The sequence below is a fragment of the Idiotropiscis lumnitzeri genome, chromosome 12 (genome assembly GCF_059441095.1).
Source record: "Idiotropiscis lumnitzeri isolate Australia: NSW breed Sydney's pygmy pipehorse chromosome 12, RoL_Ilum_1.0, whole genome shotgun sequence".
In the NCBI taxonomy this organism is placed as follows: Eukaryota; Metazoa; Chordata; class Actinopteri; order Syngnathiformes; family Syngnathidae; genus Idiotropiscis; species Idiotropiscis lumnitzeri.
Genome location: NC_142402.1, coordinates 6,239,190 through 6,255,725, shown reverse-complemented (window position 1 = coordinate 6,255,725; position 16,536 = coordinate 6,239,190). Strand labels below are relative to the sequence as shown.

General features: G+C 39.4%; 1 protein-coding gene across 10 annotated transcripts in view; it reads left to right on the top strand.

Moving 5' to 3' along the window:
• Positions 1 to 16,536, top strand: part of ctnnd2b (catenin (cadherin-associated protein), delta 2b) — a 141,206-nt gene that overhangs the window by 74,165 nt on the left and 50,505 nt on the right. For 7 of the 10 annotated variants that reach the window (XM_088310928.1, XM_088310926.1, XM_088310924.1 and 4 more), the window contains 5 exons: positions 6,998 to 7,149; positions 7,242 to 7,415; positions 12,329 to 12,474; positions 12,926 to 13,176; positions 16,194 to 16,325. In XM_088310928.1, coding sequence (XP_088167054.1) covers positions 6,998 to 7,149; positions 7,242 to 7,415; positions 12,329 to 12,474; positions 12,926 to 13,176; positions 16,194 to 16,325 — 855 coding nt within the window. The remainder of the gene's footprint in view (positions 1 to 6,997; positions 7,150 to 7,241; positions 7,416 to 12,328; positions 12,475 to 12,925; positions 13,177 to 16,193; positions 16,326 to 16,536) is intronic. The other 3 variants (XM_088310932.1, XM_088310923.1, XM_088310927.1) reach the window with 1 other exon arrangement.

Below are 16,536 nucleotides of genomic sequence, written 5' to 3'. Positions count from 1 at the left end.
AGCTTGTGAGCCAGAGGCAGGGATGAGATCCAGTGCCACAGAGGCAAGTTTTGGATAGCCAGCCTCTCTTGCACTCCAGTACTTCTATGGAGTTTCATTCAATAGAGCCTGTTTGGCATCATTGGCATATTTTTTCATCTTGGTCAGTAGACTATTGCTAACATCAGCCTTGACTTTTTGATGACATGTTGACCTCCATACGAGAAGCAAGAAAGCAGTATTTCTGAAATCCGTAAGAGTGGAGCTTGCAGTAGCAATATCTTGCTTATAGGGGTTATACTGAGCTGCCAGGTTCTGCACAAAACACACTACTGCCCTCCTCAGTGGAACTGTGTCTTCTGTTTTAAGAACCAACGAAACACTCTGATCCATCAGGAAGGCCATTGATCGTATAGCGTCAAATTGTAGCAAATTAGGGCGAAGAATGGTCGCAAAACATTTTCATAAAGGTCTTTGGCAGTACTTGAAGTAAGGGCTTGCCATCCGTCGTTGTGAGCTGGTGTGCCTCATGGTTGAGCAGGCGTGGTAGTACTTGTGAAAGTGACTGGCTGTCACTTTGAAGCTGGTCTGTGTGAATGGTAAATGGTTCAAGCTGAATGGCCAGGTTCTCCATCTTAGTCCAATCGCTTGTGAGAAGTGTGTCTCTGCCTAAAATCCTCAAGGACCAGGTTTAGTCTAGCTCTGAACTCTAGTAGTCTTCTCAGCGTATTAAAAATGCTGTTCCAGCCTGAGCTACAATCCCAGAGCTGATGAGTGTGGGCAAGGCATGGCATTCTCTAGAAGTTGTTGTTCTCCCCATCATTTTTCAAGTGAAGTTCTTTAAAAAAGCAAAGACAGCATCCAATGCTAAACACAACTGTACTTTTTAATTAAAAAAAAAAGATCATGAGTTAAGATGGACTGTACTCAATGTTAGAGTAGGGATGTAGCAAGGAACCTTTTTGCTTCATCGTTTTTAATTACTTCCTTTGTGAGCTCAAAAAACTGACACGTAATGTATTATCATAATTAATAACATTTTTTTTTATATATATAAAATTATAGAGAAGGACAATTATGATGTCAAGTATCAACATGATTTGGGATGAAAATGTTTCAGTAGGCTCTCACAAAGGCACACCAAGGGTCCGTTTCCTCGCCCCCTTTATGATCGCTTTAGGTTTTTTCATTGCCTTTGCCATCTTAGCCCCAATTAGGTTATTTACGCTAGCACCACTGGATGCTTTAAATTTGGGATCCAGTGTAATGCTCCACATTTTAAATGGTATGATATCACGCAGTCTCGTAGCGAGACCACTTTCAAGAAACATGCTCACCAGTGCGTCCACATGCTTAAGGTATTCCTGCGTGTTTACGAACAAGTAGCTCAGTTGCCGGTGGAATCAACCAATTACAGTCATTGCATGACAGGGATTTTTTTTGCTATCAGGGTGCGGATGTAGAGACACTAGCTTGTCCAGGTATTCTCCGAATAGACATTCTTGTGAGTACTTCTAAGATGTATTTTCAGATTTGCGGTCTTTTTCCCCTTCAGCAATATGCCGCACATGAGACGCATCTCGATGACAACGCATTCGGTTTTCTCCGAGACGCAATCATAATCAAAATAATCCCAAATGGGGCTCTGCCGTTTTCCCCCCACTTTGGCCATTATGCTGTTATTTTCTTTTCTTTTATACCCGTCACCTCATTGTCAACGTGTTACGTCACTTAGGACATCGAGGTGCTGTATGGCTGTACAACTTTTGTAATACCGACAGCGTCATCTTTTACACTTTAAATTATCACAAAAAGCTTACAAAGAAGAAAACAAGGATATTCGTTCGTGTTAGTTTTTTAAGCAGACAATGACAATTTAGTTGGTTATCTTTTTTCCCAATACATCGTTTTTATTTTATTTAACTATTTTTTTTTTTTTTAATTTAGTTTTCGTTATTTTGTTCAGTTCCATTTACGATAATAACCTTGGTCTGGAGTTCATCATTTATGACCTTCTGGACCGATTACTCTATTGGTATAATAAACAAGTATTTTATAATTCAAATCTATAGCTTTTATAACGAACGAACTGAAGTGAAAATAAATGAAACATTACATCTGTCAAATCTTTCTAATCTGAATAATATTTGTCGTTCAGTACTTTATGTGCTTCTTTACTTGCATGTTTGTTTTACTTTTCTCACTTGACTAGATATTGTAGTATGTGCAATATCATGAATGCCTTTTAGGATAGTCTTGCTGAATACAAATGCACTTTCACTAGCACCATTTTTAATTGTTTTCTATTATAACAAAAATAAATGTGTTAAATAAATAACGACTGGCTCCAAATTATACATTTTCTGAAACCATAATCTTTAATGACTAGGAATTAATTGTTCCGTTAGATTTGTAGGCCCTTACCGGGCAATGGCGTCTTTGTTAACTACAGACGCCTTCAAAATATACCCCACACTATGTGGCAGCCGGAAGAGTTTTCCCACCTAATTAGTAAAGCCAAATCAAAACAATGTTAGGTGTTTAATGATCAACATTTTAAAATTTCACTTACAAATTCATCATACAAACTTGTAGGCCAATTAATTTCCAAGGGGTGAAAAATTATTAAGTACTAGACGTAAGAAATCTGATTGTGTGATCCTATTTTGTAATGATTCAACTCGACTGGTTCAGTTCTGTCAAAGCTTGAATGAATGTCCAAAAGAATTTCAATTATCATTTTACAGAAGGGTCTTCATTCCTGTTTCTCGGGTAGGTGTCTTGCTTGTTTTCCATCTCTCCCTGCTGCAACACACCTGATTCAAATGATTAGAGAATTAACAAGGTCTGCAGAAGATAGATAACAATCCTGATCATTTGAATCAGAAGACCCTGCTGTACACTGTATACAATATTATATATTCAAGAAGTGTATTGCTGCCTTTTTTAAATGATTGAAAAAAAATATTCCAATTTGATTTATTTTAGTGATATAAAATATGTTTGCCCTCAGTGAGAATTTCAGTCTGTATGACGCTTCAGCACACGGAAAATAAATGTTTTTTTTTAAATCATTTTTTAAATTATTATTCACACATCCAGTTTGTGCATATAGAGGAATCTCGAAGCAGAAATCCACTGCAACACTGACTGCTGAGCAGATTAGTGCAGCAACGCAGCAGAGTAAACTTCATCTTCATCCGCGATGCTAGCTCTGCACTGTGCATGTTAATCCGTGTGAGTTTGTCCTATGCAGTTCTTTGGGACCGTGAATGCAGTGGTGTGCGCACATGTGTGTTTTTGTATGTGCGTGCTCTTGAATGCACAACCCTCTAAAGGGTATCTGAAAATAGTCAACTTATGAAATATTAAAATGTGTCAATAGAGAATGTTTGCAATGATGTGGAAGGAAAGACTCTCCGCTTTTGTGAGAGTGCGCTTGCATGTGTGTACTGTAAGCTCCATTTAAAAAAGAGATGAAGGATCAGTGCGGTCCACAAGCACACATGCAGATGCATATACTGTGCGTGTATGTTCGTCATCATCCTTGGTATGAGAAGGCCAAGTGTGTGTGTCCGTCCAAATCTGAAAATATATTCAAATGCTCAAAACGAGACAATATTATCACACTCCATTACCCTCACTTTAATATCTTTTCCCCAAAAACTCTCCTGGTCCTTACACTTTCTCCCACTCACATTAGGTGGATTCAGCCGAGCCTTCAGTGTTTGCCATCTCAGTGATAATATATTTATGAACCCCCCCCGGCGGATCCACTACCATATGAAATACACCTAAAGTGACATACAAAACAACATGCCTTGGCTGTGTACACGGCAACACAGGTTGAGTGCACGAGTGTGAATTCAGCTGAAGCACCAAGTCTTCCACTGCGTGAATTGCATTAGTGGCTGTTCACCCAGTATGAGTCTATATATTGGGTAGGAAGGCCTTGACCTAGTAAACTCAGCCAGCTCCCTTGGCTTAATACTGCTCTCTAAATAATGCATGTCCACTCACTCCAACAGGAGCCTTTCAATGTATTTAATAGTGACTTTTCACTTTCACCGAGCTGCATGTTGCCAAAAATGCATTTCCAGCTTCCAGTCATGCCCCATACAATATTCCTTCTTTTCATGCATATTGTACTTGGAACTTCAGCGATCCCATTGAGGATGCTAGATGTTGTGTGATTTTTTTTTGTGTTTCAAATAAATTTTCTTGTCATTTTATGGATGGCGTCACCAATGGTGTGTGCTCGATATTTTTACGTATTTTTAGAAGCATATTTTTCCCAAAATGTTGCGCAAGTCCATATTGTGCTGCAGCTGCAGTACATCAGTCAACTATTTCACTATACATTTTGGTTGCGCTGTGTCTAGCAAGTGGAGTTAAAAAAAAAAAGGTTTGAATCTCACTTTGTATCTAAACAAGTTGACCAAGTATAATTGCCTTAATCGTATCGGGGTGGATTACATTAGAGTGAGACACACAGTTCTCAATTTGTTATACATGCCAAATTCCTTTAATACTGTACAGTATACTGTATGTTGTACAAAATAGTAACACATATATAATTAAAATCCCTTGATGGGACACATCATTACTATCATCCCCAAAAAGTGAATTAATCAAGGACACATGAAACATTAAACAGCTAAAAAGAGTAATGGGAAAGCGTTGGCTCTGGCAAAAGCTGCTGCTTTCCTCCTCTGATGATTCATTTAAGTTCATTTTAAACTTTAGGATCCACATGGGGAAATACAGGCTTTACAAACAACAGAAGCATTGGGTAAATGTTTTATTTTTACTGTTTAGTCGAGGATTTTGTGTGGTCTGTTTATTCTATACAGTTTCATTAGTGGGAAAAGACAATTCTAATGTGTAGATCACAAGAGAGTATTTGGATCAGAAGCATGAATGAGACTACTTTTTACGTTAGGAAGAAATAGTGTATGAAGCAGAACATTTGCAAGGTTGAAAAAGAAACTCTTAAATTCAAAACCTAAATTACAGGAAACCGACTTGTATAAAAGTTAATGTGATAGCACTAAAGCACACTTGAAAATAATGCTGCCGGGATGTAGGCACCGTGGAGGACCCAAAATGCATGGAAGCAAGGCAAGAGGGCAGGTTCGACTGAACAATATTTATTAACAAAATATTTATTGGATCTAAATAGAAAATCATGTCCTAATAAAACTTAAAACTTTATGTAACACTATGAATAAAACAACTGACTACTACAAGTAATAAAGACTAGACAAGGGCCAGCGACTATGGTCCGACAAAGACTGAACAAAAGCAGGGCACTAAATCCAAACAACCTGACGAGCCAACGAGACACACCTGGACAAGACACAAGTGGCTGAGGGACCTGATTGGAAGCGCCAAAGGACGAGAATGGGTGGACACAATACAAACAAAACACAGATCACGACAATACTCATTTATTATCTCATTCATCTTTCCAAAGAGGCAATTGAAAATAACGATGGCAGACTGAATCCTCCTCGGAAATGTCTGAATTCCATGCTTTGTTCTGAATGTGAAAGTGATGTGGTAATTACACAGCAGTTATTAGTCATTCTGACATGTCTATTAGTTTAGTTTCCCAACCTAATTCAGCCAAAGCACCTATTTTACTTTCGAAAAATGTCACTAATATGACGATCTTCGCTTCCTTTACTCAAAAATCTGGAAGACAAAATTATGATTCTGCTTTATGAATGGTGACAGGTAGATACACAGATGAATTGCAGTGTTTAATCGTTCTACCTATCACTATAATGACATAGAATGATGAACAACATGATTTATATTTTGACTGATTCATTTATAGCAGACAATTTCGAACTTAATACACACAAAAAACAACATGATATTTATATCAAAATCTGTATTCTGTATATCCATCAAGAAATTCAATAAATAAACATTAAATTATTATATTAAATATTGTGACATAGGAGTGGGATATTGTGGTACTCAAAAGATAATTTAAAAAAAAGAATACAATGAACTCCAAAGTCTTGAAATACTGCACTCTCAACGTCAGCTTTTTGTAAACACTTCTTGGGTTTTCCTCCAAGTGGCTTAAAGTAGGTTGCTTCTGGTGGCTGCAGTAGTAATAACTATTAAATAAGATTTTTTTTCATTTTATTATGATAAAATCAAGTCTGTTATTGGCAATTTGGAGGAAGGTGCGACTTCTTCATTTCATTTCTTAAACCAACGTTAATGTCAGGCAAAGTGAAAGAGAACATTTCACACAATGTCATGCTATTCTCATGTTATATTACGCATCAAAGTATTGTATTTACCTACTGCGGATTTTTCTGTGATTTGGAGCAGAAAGCACAATGGCAGGTGAGGCATAGTAAAGTAAGACAGATGCGGAGAGGCTGAAAAGTGAAGCTCGAAAAAGAATGTTTTAAAGGAGGTCAGGAACCTTTTAGGGTCACAGAGCATTAGAGGCTACATTCTAGAATAACATAGTAGATAAAAAGCAAATGGCTGTCTTGAAGAAAAAGACTACGCCAAATTGTTTCATACTAGCTTTCAAGTTTTTTTCTCAAGTTTCTCAAACTGATGCTGTTACATTTGCTGCCGTCACACTTTTGCCGTAAAAAAATAAAAATACATTTCACAACACTTGAGACATGAACTGGGTTATGAAACACCTTGAAGGCCATGAACAGAATAAATCTTTACACAGTCAGTTTCAAAATAATAAAAATAAAAACTTCAGAGAAACCTTATTTAAAAAAGAACATGGCAGGAGATAAGCCAAGACCTAAAATGTCTTTGTCAACGATCAAAAGTTTCCTTCAGCTCGTGACTCTTGATCTAAGAAATCACATTACATCTGTCTAACTCAACTGTCTTTTTCCCTTGCACGGAATAGCGAAAACAGTCACTGCTTTAATGTGTAGTTATGACATATTTATTCAAATTCAAATTATTCTGTCTAGATGTTATTCACTTCTCCCCTCATCTTTTGTCTTTCGCCCTTCAGGACAAGGACTTCTCACTCATAGCGCTCTGCAGCTCAACAATCAGGATGCCTATGCAGCTGCCGGTTACCATAGTAACCAAGCAATGGCCCTCGGTGAAGTGGTCACGGGTCGCGGCGGACATGTTGGCGGGGCTGTTCACAGCTACAACCAGGTACACAAACACCACAATCCTTTCAATTCCACCGCCTACTTGCTTCGCACTCAAGAGTCAAGTCATGTTTCTCCGCACACTGTCCACTCCAGGTGACATCCAGTCGGGCAGCTGCCCAATTGATGGGGACAGACACCCCCTCCCAGTCCCACAGAGATTCATTTGCCCAACAGGCCATTGGAAGCGCCTTCCACATGCCCAGTGAGGGTGGACCTACACCTGCTGGACCATCCATGTATTACTCCTGCGCCACCTTGCCTGCACAGGTACAGAAATCTCTCCATTCATGCTTCACTTTATACAGTTAATTTTCTTTTCAGAGCCCCGCAACATAACACAAACCATAAAACCCATGGAAAGCCATGCACTGAGCTGCTCAGGTTCAATTCGTTTCATAAAGTGGACAAACGAGTCATTGGACACGCAATACTATATCGTTTGCTCCATTCCTTTACCACACTGGCTTTGCTGCACTCATCCCCAATTCTTCAAATTATGTATTATATCACTTCACAATGCAAGATGGCATTAATGCAACTTTCTTATTATGCAAAGTGAGGGGTATGATTAATAACTGACTGAAATCTAAATCCTACCTAGAACACATCCAGGTTAGATGTCCAACATAATTGTGGTGTTGGGAGGGCCAAGCTCTGCTGCAAGTCAAATGATCTGAAACTTAAGTGTCAAGAATGCCCACTTCAAATTGTGGTCATGCCCGTTGAAGCACATTACAGTTTTCATTTTGTCAAGCACAGTCCTCTGACAACAAATCTTGTGAGATCCTTCATCACCAAGCCTCTAGCATCACATATTTCTGCATGCAGGGTGAGTGCGAGGCAGTGAACTGTACTTATGTTTGCTAATAACCATTCTTGCATAAGAGAGTTAGTCAATATTTAATGAGCAGAAATTTATAATACAAACTACAGCAGTAACACAGTTCTATTTTTCTATCCCATCACCGAAATATATGCCAAATTACCATTATCATTTATCTAGCCATTTACATTCGCTTATCTGGGGTCGGGTCACGGGGTTTGCTGTTTAATGCATGGGCAAAAACCTGAAGGTGGTGGGAGGCTACACTCTCATCCACTGGGGTCTCAACATACAGCCGTCAAGTCGGGGGGCCATAAGTATGCCGACACATGTTTGGCGCCTCTCATCATGTGCAACTCCAGGGTGGAAGAGAATCCAAACCCTCTCATTGTTCTTAAGTGTTGTTTTAAATCACAATATCACAATATCTATGGGGAGTATAGGATGGGGATATTTTTTAAGTCACTGCCTTGATCCCCCACATATGTTAAATACTTGCACGCGTAAATTTTGGGCACTGAGACAGCACACATCATCTGCAGGTGGGCAATTTGACATAAATATGTAATTATGAATTTAAGTCTCGTATAAGTAGAGCTTACTGCCAGTTCGGGCATTCCTACAACAACTGCGGTAAGATCATGACCCACACAAAAAAGGCTTAATGTCAGACCCTGTAGCGTGTCCTTCAAAGATTTTGTATTCTGTAAACTGCAAAACTTGCTTAGGTCATGCTTTATTTAGTTTGTGGTTGTTGTCCAAATTGATACCAGAAGAAAATAACTAAACTCAAGTCCAGACACATAAACTTGGGTGTAAAAGGTTAGAGGAAATAATATGGTATGTTCTGAGTCTGTGATTTAATGGTGAAGATCTGGTGTCAGGGCTGAGTATTTGTAGCAGTGGATGCAACTGCTCTGGCTCCAGCACACACACCTGCAGTCCCTCGTTCTCTCACACGCGCACACACAGGCACACGCACGCACACACGTGCACACGCACGCACACGCACACACACACACCAACACGCACACTCACGCTCATGCACGCACACACAGAAGAAAAGACAGGAAGATTCATTCAATGTCATGTGGCATAAGGCTGCGGTTGTCGTAACAGAAATGTAACCATGGTGTTTGTTAACGTAATACCTGAGCTCAAGCACAATTCTTGCATGTATTAGCAGGTTTAATTTCTGCCTCAGGAAACCGCAAAGTAGCAGCAAACCTATGATTTATATTATTTTATATTCGAGGAACTTCAACAGTGCAACAATTTTAACTGTCCTGTTAATGTGAAAGGAAGTTAATTGTTGGGAACGGGTGAACAAGAAAATGTGTCCTCAACCAAATTTTTGATGATGAGTGAAGAATATGTGGCAGAGGGTAGAAATGAGCTAAAACAAACCCAAAGAAAAGACAAAACAGTAAATGACAGCGGACAGTTTTGAGTATTCATACAGCGTACATAATTTTGGAAAACAGCGAGAAACCAGTGAAACCGTAAATTACGATCCAAACTCAATATCGAAGCGTCCAAGCTGAATTTGAGCCCTGAACTATTCATTGTGAGGCAGATGTCCTAGCTAAATGGACCAAATTACTTTTTATCAAAGTAAATGGATCTGTGGAATTGTTGATACTTTTACTTTGGAAATCGCCTGTAAAGATGTGATTTTTTTCTGTCCTTGCTTTTAGTTGAATCTGCCAGGGAGCTGATTTTCCCCAGTAATTGCTTTTTTTTCTTAAATGTACACCGTCTGCCTAATATATACACAACACAGCAAAACAGACTTGTGAAACTCAAAATGTTGACTGGACTGTTATGGACTATGCGCATTAAATCATTAGTAACATTAAACATAACACAATAAACCAAAGTACCGTATTTTCCGGGCCATAGAGCACTCTTTAAAATCCCTAATCTTCCCCAAAACAAACAAAGCGCCTTGTTAAGCGACACGCCCATTATATGGACTGAGCATCACTCTCGACCATCAGCCCTTTAATTCATTGGGCTGTACAGCATGCATGTTAGCACACCCTGCTGGTCAAAGTCTGAGTCATCTATGCTTCAAATTGACCGTGACTTATACATTATGTGACTATGGTGTTTGGGTGATGGTGTAGGAGAAAGCTGGACAAAAGGGCAGCTGTCCACAATGTTGTAGCCTGTCTTATCATTTATGTTATTGAAAGCAGGAAACATCCCAGGTTTAGACAACAGACTGCAAAAAGCCCAAAGCACAACAGCACATCTCTCTAAACAGCCATGCACATCTCTCTAAACAGCCATGTGATTGGCTGAGTCTGAGTGGCTCCCAAGAAGTCATTGCTGTAATTGGCTAAGGCTGGGTGGCTCCCAAGAAGCCATTGCTATAATCTTTTTGTGTTATTTTTATTTCTTTTGGGTATATAGATGGCATGACAGATACATGTTTTGTGTTAATCTTATTTCTTTGTTTCATTGTATGCTTGAATGCTGAGTTTTTTTTTTGGTTTTGATTTGAATCCGTGACTCTAAGGAGTGTGGTGACCAGTGAAGTCCCCTCCCCTGACGTTGTCTAGTAGATTATTGCCATGACACCTTATATTGGTTAGAGTCAGTGTTATTGACAGTGATTCCTTTAGTTTCAGGACATCTGTCATTGAAACAGAGTGATACATCTGGCAGTGATCCCAAAGGGGATTGAGTCCTGGTGAGCTGGCATCAGCTAGCACCAGCAGCTCACTTGCTGAACAAGCTAGTGCGAGCAGCTGAGCCAGCTGAGCTAGCGCGAGCAGCCGAGTTAGCGCCTTGTAGCGTGCCTAGTATATGCATAAAATACGGAAATAGCACCCTCAACTGGTGTTGCGCCCTTTGATGCTAGCGCGTCTTATGGCCGTAAAAATACGGTATATCAATACAGAGAAACCCCGGTTATCGCGGTTAACGGGGACCGAGACCACCCGCGAAAACTGAAAATCCGCGAAGTAGCGGCGCCCCTTCAAAAATGCTTAAAAAAACCTATACAGGTATACAGTATACCCCCCTTGTATACAGTACACCATATAGAATACAGGTAGAGAGAGAGACAGAGTGAAATTCATGTTATAACAAAAAAAAAAAATATTATTAAAACTTATTATTTTTTTATTCCCCAGCCATTATTTTTGTATTTATTCAATTACTTCTTTTTGTATTTATTTCATTACTTCGACTTTTACCTGCTGGTACGCCGTCCGGTGTGCCCTGTGAAATGAAAGGTGGCCTTCTTCATTTATTTATTTATTCATTCATAACTGACAGCCTCGCGCTCCGCTCGTGCCCGGGCGGAAGAGGTGCTCCTCTTCGGCTTAATTGTCACGCACGCCGGACCTGCTGGTACGGTCCGAACCGCGCGAAACGTCGCCCCCGATCGTGCCCGGGGGAACGTGCTCTTCTTCGTCCATTCTCCTCTTCGCCCACGCTCTTCTTCGGCGCACGCCGGCCGTCTAACCGCTCCAGCGCCCCGTCGTGCCGCTCGGCAAAACTACAATGCCCCTGAATATTTTTTAGACCCGCGAAGCTCTGAACCCGCGAAAGGTGAACCGCAAAGTAACGGGGTTTCACTGTAGTCGTGTCCTTAAGTCTTCTCTGTTTTTTTCAGGCCTTTTTACTACAACAGCTTAATAAAAAAATCATGAAATTATGGCTTTTAGTTTTGGTGAGCCACTCCAAGATTTTAAATTGCCCCATCTGGCCACCTCTATGAACATTTTATGGAGGAACCACTGCACCCAGGTAACCCCCAGGGACCACATGAGTATTCCGGCACTGCTTTGAAAAAAAGTTAACCAGTTGTAGGACATTGTGATTCTACCGAATCTTGAAGAAGTGGTCATTTAAAAATATAAACATTAGCAGATATACATGCACATACAAATAAAGTGTTGTGTATATGTATTTTAATCTGTTTTTGTATCTTTTGATTTTTACTGTGAGGAACCGTTAACACGATCATTGTCTTTATACCGACCATCATCGTTAATTATTTCTAATCATATAAACTGCATTATTAAAGGTAATTTGAGCAAATTAATTTTTTCGGACTTTCGGAGATCTAGGAAGGAACTCTCCCGGCTGTTGATTGTTGACTCAGAATCAAAAATAGACAAACAACACACAATAATCATCAATAACAATCCTTTTCTGACCAATTTGTGATCATTTAATCTGTAGGAACATAAAATGGTGGCTCAGTCACACTGTGAAATCATGCGTCCGCTTGTCAGACCGCAGCACGATTCATCTCTGAGAATATAATGACTACACGGGGTAAATTAATATTTAGGCTTAGTGACATTCTTTTGAATAAAGTACAACCTTTCTATTTCAGCGCGTGAGCTCCCCTCTGCAGGTGGTGGGATCTCCTACCAAGCTGCAGCGTTTGGGTCCCGCGTCCTCCGACATTCCCAGCTATGCCACACTACAACGGGTGTCATCGCCCAAACAGTCCCCAAGTCGTCTTGCCAAGTCCTACAGGTCGGTTCGTGTTCCTTCTCCCAAGCTCATTTCAATCAACTGTTGTTTAGAGCACCAACTGAAGCACTTTACCTGCGCCATTGCACAAACGAACATTACACAACACTACAACAACAGATGTGCCTGTGCATTCTAATGAGCCAGTAATAACAATGTTTATCATTGGACAGTTGTAGTAGGCAATGGCGGAGATCTTTACTGCATTATAACTACAACTAAATGAGCAAACCAAACATTACAAACACCTGGGATGCATGACACAGTGCTGCACCGCTGCACACTACCACATTTAGTGAAACAAATATCTCTCTGAAGATGTCAATCAAATCTGTTAATCAGTGAATACAGCTCCTGTATTAGAGTGCATTCAATGATGCAGCGTCGCAAAACGTTGTCGCAGCATATCAAGCTTGAGTACCGGCTCGAAATGTTAAATGTACTTTCCTTGCAGCACCTCATCACCCATCAACATGGTGCCAACGGGTGCCGGTGGACCCTCCTCGCCACTTTCTATGGCAGCGCCATCAGGCGGCAACCACACATCATCTCCCATCCACCAACTGAGCTCAGTAGTGGGCAGCTACGCCACCTTGTCGCCCACCAAGCGCATGCTGCATCACATCGGAGGAGAAACCTACAAGATTTCCCATGAGCTGTACGCCAACGCAACCCTGAAAAGGCCAGGGAGCCTGGCAGGTAGAGGTCAAGTTGATTTTCCTTACCTTTTTCATATTTCCATTTGTGAAGTGCTGTCATGACACACATCTGTATTTGTGAACGATGAACAATTTCAGGTGTATTCGGATTGCCATAAAAAGAAACGTTTTGAGTGTTTTGACTTCAATTCGTAGAAATGTGTAGAGAGGTTTTTAAACGATGTTTAGTTTTACGACTATAATCAAAAAGCCACATGTCATTTCAGTGGGTTCTGAGCATGTCAACCCGCTTAATAGCATATGAGTGCAGATACTTTTTCAATAAAAAATGGTCAATGCTTAACAAAAAAATGTTCCCCTTTCCAATGAAGGTTGGATGTTGTGTAAAACTATATATATATATATATATATATATATATATATATATATATATATATATATATATATATATATATATATATACATATTAAAAAAAAAATAGATCATTGGTTTGCAAATCATGTCCAATCTATACAGAACCCAACACACTGCAAAGACAAGGTATTTACTTTTTTTTTTTTTTTTTTTTAGCCTATATTAACTCATTTTGAATTTGATGCCAACAACATATTCCAAAAAGCTTGGATAGGGGCTTGTATACTTACATCACCTTTCCTTGTAATAACATTAATTTAGCTTTTGGGAACTGAGGACACTAATTGTCGAAGCTGTTAAATTCTTTCCCATTCTTGCTTGATGCACAACAAAAGTTGCTCAACATTCTGGATCTGCGTTGTCATATTTTGGGGCTCGTTAGTGATTGAGAGAATGAGTGAGTTTGGACTGCTGGCAGGGCATTCTACCACTGGCACTCTTTTGCTGCGAAACAATGTTTCTGCAACACGTGCGTGTGGCTTGGCATTGTCTTGCTGAAAAAGGCAAGGACGTCCCTAAAAATGGCATTGCTTGGATGGCAGCATATGCTGCTCCAAAACGAGTGTGTACTTTTTTGCAAAGAAAATAAATTACCAACTAACAGCAAATTACTGTATTCTGTTTTGATTTACATTTTACATAGTGTCCCAAATAAATTTTAATTGGGTCTTGTAACTTGGATTAATACATTTCAAATCAACTGTAAAAACCAATAAAATACGTTAATCAATCAAATTGTTTTTGTCATTGATTAACAGGAATACTTGCATTCTTAAAAAATATTTTCAGTGGTTGAATTTAATGCTCACTATTTTTTGGTTCGTGAGACAACTCAAATTCAAAGTGAATTTAGTGTATTCTTCACGCTATTCCTCATCCCAGTTCAAAACGGTAAAACGGTGACATCTCACTGAAACTGAAAATGAGCATTAAAGCACATGCTTGAGGGTCTCTCCTTCTATGACATGTGGTTTAACATATTTATTTAGTACTATATTTTTTTCCTTTGTACCCTGAATAATGTTAATATAAAACTTTTAAACATGAATTATCTCACTATGTTCCGACTCATAATCTATGTGGCACTTTCACTGGCCAATAAAACGACAGTTTGTGGAGGCAAAATCCTTATTGTTAGTGTTAGTCTAGCATTATATTGTGCCAGATAGTTTCTATATCCTCAGTTATCACCAAAAGTGTCTATGAACTAATCTTTGAAAAGTTACACAAATAAATCTAATCAAATTAATTATACACAAAGTAACCACTGTAAGTGTCTTCATGCGATTAATAAAACAAATGCAATGCTCCATTCTGTATTCTACACTTGCTTTTCAAATGGCTGCATTTCAATATCCTGTATATAGCAGTTATGTGTTCTTTATTTTAACTTGTAATATAAAAAGAATGTACCGCTGGAATTGGTTGAATTATTTCAGCTTCACTTGAATAGCTCAACACCCTCTTCCAAAAACGACAAGGTATAAATGTGCACCCTCTTTGAATATGTTACCTTTTGAACTACTGTAATTTCCTGACTATTGAGGAGACCTTAATATACACAACACACCTACCAAATTAAAAAGGAAAAAAAAAAAGAAAGAAAAGACAAAAAAAAAAAGGTCATAGAGTATATGGATCCACTTGTTGAGAACCTGCAGCTGTCCACATTGTAAAATGGGATTTCACGTCCCGGGAGTTCCAAAAACTGTCGGGATGAGGAAGAAACAAATCGGTTCCCCGTTTTCCAAAGCAATTATTTCTCACAAGAGCGCCATTTCACTACGGTCACACCTCAGACACATGGCACATATCTGGGACTTTTTTTCCTCCTCGTTTTTTTAAGTCAGGACGCTTGCGGTCTATATCTCAGAGCTTTTTGTGTTTTGCGGTAAAGAGAAAACTCTCTTACCTTGCTAACAATTTCTGCTGTCATGTCAATCCTAGCCTGTGTCAGAGCGATGTTTCTCGACCCAATCAGCTGTTTGTAGACAAATCAAACAAAGAAAATGGCTGGAGTGACAGTCGAAACATAAAACCTGAATTAAAAAGAAGTCATGGTGCTGTCACCCGCTTCCTGATGCGAGACAAAGCCCTCTGAGAATTGTGACATTCCTTTGTTCTCGTGAACATGAACCACTGTGAGCTAAAGTGTGAAACAAGTACTACGAGGTTGAATTGATATTGCCCCTTAAACGTGTTGGCGGCATAAAGCTTGTTCGATTGCGAAAATCCATAAATTGCACCATTGTTTAAGGCGCAGGGTTCAAAAAGTGTGAAAGAAGTAAGTTATATAATCTGGAAATTATGGATGATGTACGTATTTTGTAATGATGTCGGAAAATGGATTGTGTAATGTAGATAATAGATATTACATTAAAAAAAACAGACAAACAGCAACAACATTTCGTTAGGGACCTAAACAAAACATTTGAGTCTATTCTTATCTAAATTTACATTAATGTTGAATTTGTTTTTCTTTTCTTCGCACAGAAAATCACCATAGTCGAAAAGGGAATTCAAAAGAGTGCACTAAAAGGTTGCCTGCATCTCAATGTCCCCTTGTGCGGCAGTATTAGCTCAATGTCCTCACTTCATGCGAATCATTCCACCTTTGATTGTAACCTTCATCAATGTTGTGTGCCACAGGCTCCAGAGGTTCTTACAGTAGTCAGCACAGTCACCTGGGCTCTGAGTTGCGACCGCTGCAGTCTCCCGAGCATCACATCGATCCCATCTACGAAGACAGAGTCTACACCAAACCCAACCTAAGAGGACAAGGTGAGATCAAATGAGAAATTGCTGGATGTGGAATGTACAGAGAAAGTACACGGGCAAAAGATGCTGTTAGTGAGTCAACAACATCTACGATATTAAATGCATCCATGAAATACACTATAAAGAATTGTGAACCCAAGGAAAAGGAGAACGCTCGATGGATACATGAAGGCCAAAGACGCGAGGCTGAATGCAAGTACATAAAGTGACGGTG